Here is a 5,002-nt window from a genome sequence, read left to right as displayed (position 1 = left end):
GGAGATTAGATCGGTAAAGTCTGCCCTGCAAGTAGTTATAGGAAGTCAACCTGTTCCAGAGGAAGTGCTGAGTACTGTCTTAATCGAAGTAGAAGGTATTCTGAATAGCAAGCCATTAGGTTACGTTTCATCTGACGTAGCGGACTTAGACCCGGTCACTCCTAATATGCTGCTTATGGGCCGACGGGATGCCTCGCTTCCTCAAGTTATTTACACTCCAGAACCTGTAACCAAGCGCCGCTGGCGTCATACTCAAAGTATTGTTGATCACTTCTGGTTATACTACACCCGACATTACCTGCCTGACTTACAGACTCGACAGAAGTGGCAACGAGAAACACAGGATCTAACTGAGAACACAGTGGTGATGATTATGGATCCACAACTTCCTAGAGCCAGCTGGCCAGTTGGTCGGGTTGTTAAACTGATACCCAGTGCTGATGGACATATCAGGTCAGCTCAAATACAGGTCAAGGATCGTCTATACTTAAGGCCTGTCGCCAAACTTGTAAGACTTCCACCAATTCCTGATGGAGATGAAACTAATCCCGGAGACTAGGGAATTTACTTTATTACATATTAGCTATGCTAATCTGGGGGCGGCTGTTCTAAATTCCCTATGAGTAGGTTATGAAACTTTAATTTGAGACTTTTATTATATGCCGCTAGATGGCGTAGTTCCGCTTTGCGGTTCATTTTAGTTTCACTTTCACAGACGCTCGCTCCACCATTTTCTTTGGGTGCTAATGTGCGTGGATGCATGTAAGTTCTCCTTAAACAATAACAGTTAACATTAATACTTCATCGCAATGCTGTACTTTGAGTAATCCGTTTCTATTACTAATATAAATGTTAATTATGATGTAAAAGGCCAGTTATATATATTGTGGTTAAAACTTTTATGTTATATTACCAATTTTACTCCACACGATGTATATATCATGTTTATTTGTATTATTTGACAACAATGTTATGTTAGCTGACTTAAATTGATATATAATTCCTCTGTGTATTTCAGGAAAACCACATTAATACCTTGTGGCCATGATTGTATGCTGCTATGAATATTAATACTCAAAGTGCTACATAAAGAGTTAACTGTTGCCTGTCTCCTGTCACACTTCTTACCGGAGCCCCGTAATGGATGGGCATTAACCTACCTAAACACCACAAAAGTCAATTACAATTGTTCAAATAAATGCAATCTTTGTTGTGGCAAGTTTTGTTGTTAAAATGTTAAAAAGCTGAAGATGCAGAAAACAGTCTAAAACACATTTCTATTTCTAGCTCTTCTCAGTTCATGATATTTATCTCTCATCTTTCATTCTGCAATGTCCAAAACCACAGGAAGCCACAATCACCCCAGCATACAGAAATACAGCACATGGTTATTAAAAAGCACTTGCAACACATCTGCTTCCATTAGTCATTCTTAAAATATTTTTTTAAGACACGCACCTATAATTGACTGTACATTTTTATCTGACTCCGCTACAAATTACCCATATTGTAATGACTGACATTGTTAAAAGCTACATGTTATAAGAGTTCCCTTGCAAGTTTACAAGATCATAATGTAGATTATAAACATGTTTCAAATGTGAGGTCTGAATTTGAGAATTAAATGTATGAAGTTCATTTTACATTGATACTGGCATACTCCGTGTACTCTTCTATATCTTTCTGTATGGCAGCTGGTGTGGATGCTTTTTTAACATGAAATACTGAAGAATATTCAACTTCATCCTAATAAGAGAGACAAAGAGCCGTGTGTTAGTACTTGTATACACATGCACACGTCATTATCATTAATTTAAGTGAATTTGTGTTTACCTCATTCTCTGGTTCTCTTGATAGTTTTGGATCTTCACTGGTTACCACCTTCTTATTTTCACCTCCTACAAAATAAGACATCTCAACAAGTCAATTCAAACATCAGTTTAATCAGTAAACATGACGTATCTTTTTTCTTTATTTATGAAGGTTTTTTATATATATATTTAATATAATATAATCAATAAACAGCTTCAAATATAGCAGTGCTTAAATTTTTTGAAAAATGGTACTAGATGAAATACTGAAAGCTTAAATTAAAGTAAATCTTCTTTTCTCCATTGTAAAATTAGAGTTTTAGATGGTAAGGATGTATGTGTACCTTTGTATCTCCAGTAGATAAATGCCAGTAATGCCAGTGACAATACTGAGGCAAATACAGCCATTAAAATAACATAATCTGTGAAGAAATAAACATAGAAATGAGTACTGATACATAATATATGTACAAAAATATGTGTGAATGTACAAAAACTGTTTCAAAAATCACCCTGTCTTTAGGCCTACTAGGTAATTATTTTAGGCCTAAAAGATTGTTTTTGTAAAGCAAAAAAGTCAATGACTTACACAGAGGTATGTCATGTGGTTGATGTGTTATTCTGTCTTCTGGTTGTTGAGTTGTTATAAGCTTGTGTGTTTGTTGTGAAGGTTGATATGTTGATGAATAGATTATATGGGCCTGTGGTTTCTCTGTTCAGAGTAAAATCATTGTTAGTGAACAACACTGTAATATAACAGAGCATCTGTCATTCAACTTTACATCAGCGTTTTAACAGTTTACATTTTTTAAACAAAACAAATAATAATGTTGTTAAAGTAACAACACACAGAAGATAATCTACCTTTAACATGAAGTCTGATGAAGATAAACCTGTTAGACACAGAACACTCATAGTATCCTTGGTCTTCTTTGGTCAGTGATGAGAGATGTAGAGAGAGATTTCCTGGATTGGTTTGATTTAAAAGTTTACATCTGTTCTTGTACCTCTCATTGTGTTCAGATGGGTAAATTTCTTCATAATTTTTTACTAACTTCCATGTTATCTGGTCAGGTTTAGCCAGTGGTTCAGTACAGAAGCAGGGCAGAACTACAGACTCTCCTAAATATCCAGTTACATCAACTGTCTGTTCATGCAGAGAGTGATTCAATTCACATCCTGAGAAAAAATAAATAAAAATTGTTTATATAAATAATAAAAATGGTTTATATTTAAATTTAAACCACATGAAAACAGATTAATATGAAAACCTTTAACAACAGTTGCAAAAAAAACAGTGAATATTTAAAGGTCAACAGATTTCTAGGTGGGATTCCATCATAAGATTACAAGCTATAAATAAAAGTACAAGCTATTACAGGAAAATGGTTTATAAACAAACAAACGTAAAAATAACTTTTCCGTAAATAGCCAAAAGATTTGAGCTGAATTTCGTGAGACTTGGACAAAAAGGAATTCCCATTTGCATTTTTCTAAATTTCTAAATATTTTGATCTGTTTTGTGAGAGTTTAAGAAGAATCATTCATTTACCTTTAACTGTTAAGGAAACCTCTGTAAAACTGTGTGATGATCTATGTGGTTTACAACTATAGATTCCTTTATCTTCCTCTCTGAGGTCAGAAATAAGAAGGGACAGATTTGCTGGAGATGTTTGATTAAATAGCTCAAGTCTGCCTGTGTATTTCTTATGTTCAAATACATTCATCCATTTGTGTACAATCTCCCATGTAAATGTTTTAACTGTAGACTTTGGGTCATCACAGGAGCAGGGCAACAGGACTGAACCACCTGTGTATCCTGTTATTTCTATTGTCTTCTGATCATTTGAAAGATTACAGCCTGTAAAAAAGAGAGTTAAATCAGCTTTCAGTTTTAGATTGAAACATACAATCATAACAAATAAAATTGCTGAGATCTGAAATCTGTTCAGATTGTAAAATGATTACCTTACTTAAAATTAATTAAACATGAAGAATATTTGTTAAGTAAATCTAAAATATCTCAGATATACAGACTTACAGTAAATGTAGGTTGAATTAACTTGAACTAGTTCAATAACAGTTACAGAGTTAGTCCAGCACATCATTGTGACTTACAGTAAAGGGATAGTTTACCCAAAAATGAAAATTACCTCATGGTTTACTCACCCTCAAACCATCTGAGATCTTTCAGACAAACACATTTTCTGTTATTTTAGATATATATAGCTTTATAACGGTTGAACAGTGTAGAACTGAAGTACAGTTCACCAAATCTCAGACTCATGTGTTAAAGCAGGGGGGTAGCGTTTATAGTTCAGCATGATTGTGCTTCTTGAAAAATGACGTTATGGTTTTGAAATTTTAGTTCAAAAGCCTGGTTATAGTGTTTTAGCAATCGAGAAAAACTGTAAACAACATTGTGCTCAACCAAATGAAAACACAACATATCAACATCAAGACATGTGAATGTCTTATCAGGAAGTTGAACAAACATCTTGTAAACGTATTTAAAATGGCTTAAGTCAGATGAACTATGTTTTTCATTTTTTTACAGTACAGGCTGTGTTTTATTGTGTATCTTATTGTGCTTGTCTTATAAATGTACTATAAACTATATAGTTTACTCAAGAACACCTAGAACACCACATATTTTATATATTTATTGTTAAAACATGATCTGTTTTGTTTGCAAATCTTGATGTGAATTGTAAGACATCATTTTGAAAACTTAAATTACATCTTAAAAATGAGTAATGTAACATTAATCTGACTTTAATTTTTTTTTTTTTAAAGGTTTGGTGTAGTTTTCAGCTCACCTGCACTGATGTGAAGCATAAGAAGAGAAATATAGAAACAGTCCCTCATTGTTTTATTAATCCTCACTCAGTTTAAACTCTGAGAGTAATGAAGAGAGGGTATCGGTGATCTTAATCTGTGTTTCCAGAAGCTGTTTGTCTTCAAAAACCCAACTTCCTCTTTTAATTTCCTTACACAGTTTATTTCCCTTTATGTCATTGTCAAATAGCTCACTGTTGAACCACAGTAACAAGATTATTTTGAGCTGCGTGGGTGGCACAAAATAAAAGTATTCAATCGTTCATGATTTCCTTTATTTGCATTGTCAAATTCTTCAATTCTCGCATTAATGAATGTGAAATATAAATATGATCTGTGATTTCTGGGCCTTT

At 33.6% G+C, this 5,002-nt stretch overlaps 1 protein-coding gene across 1 annotated transcript; it reads right to left on the bottom strand.

The window, feature by feature from the left end:
* Positions 1-564: 564 nt before the first annotated feature.
* On the bottom strand, positions 565-4,766 carry LOC135738920 (polymeric immunoglobulin receptor-like). Its single transcript, XM_065257094.2, has 7 exons — positions 4,631-4,766; positions 3,364-3,672; positions 2,676-2,990; positions 2,401-2,523; positions 2,156-2,233; positions 1,834-1,898; positions 565-1,746 (listed from the first exon to the last, which is right to left on the bottom strand). The coding sequence occupies exons 1-7, from the start codon at positions 4,677-4,679 to the stop codon at positions 1,636-1,638; spliced, it is 1,050 nt and encodes a 349-aa protein (XP_065113166.1). The 5' UTR covers positions 4,680-4,766; the 3' UTR covers positions 565-1,635.
* Between the last annotated feature and the right edge of the window lie 236 nt (positions 4,767-5,002).

This window comes from Paramisgurnus dabryanus, chromosome 12, assembly GCF_030506205.2.
Source record: "Paramisgurnus dabryanus chromosome 12, PD_genome_1.1, whole genome shotgun sequence".
Lineage (NCBI taxonomy): Eukaryota > Metazoa > Chordata > Actinopteri > Cypriniformes > Cobitidae > Paramisgurnus > Paramisgurnus dabryanus.
Note: the sequence above shows the minus strand (reverse complement) of the source record. Positions and strands in the feature narration are given on the sequence as shown.

Bases quoted from the DNA above. Each gene is read 5' to 3' on its own strand.
- LOC135738920 (XM_065257094.2), bottom strand. From the start codon at position 4,679: ATGAGGGACTGTTTCTATATTTCTCTTCTTATGCTTCACATCAGTGCA. The intron at 2,991-3,363 runs GTAAATGAATGA...ATTTTTTCTCAG, and splicing joins GGTTTCCTTAACAGTTAAAG to GATGTGAATTGAATCACTCT. The intron at 2,524-2,675 runs GTAGATTATCTT...TACTCTGAACAG, and splicing joins CATCAGACTTCATGTTAAAG to AGAAACCACAGGCCCATATA.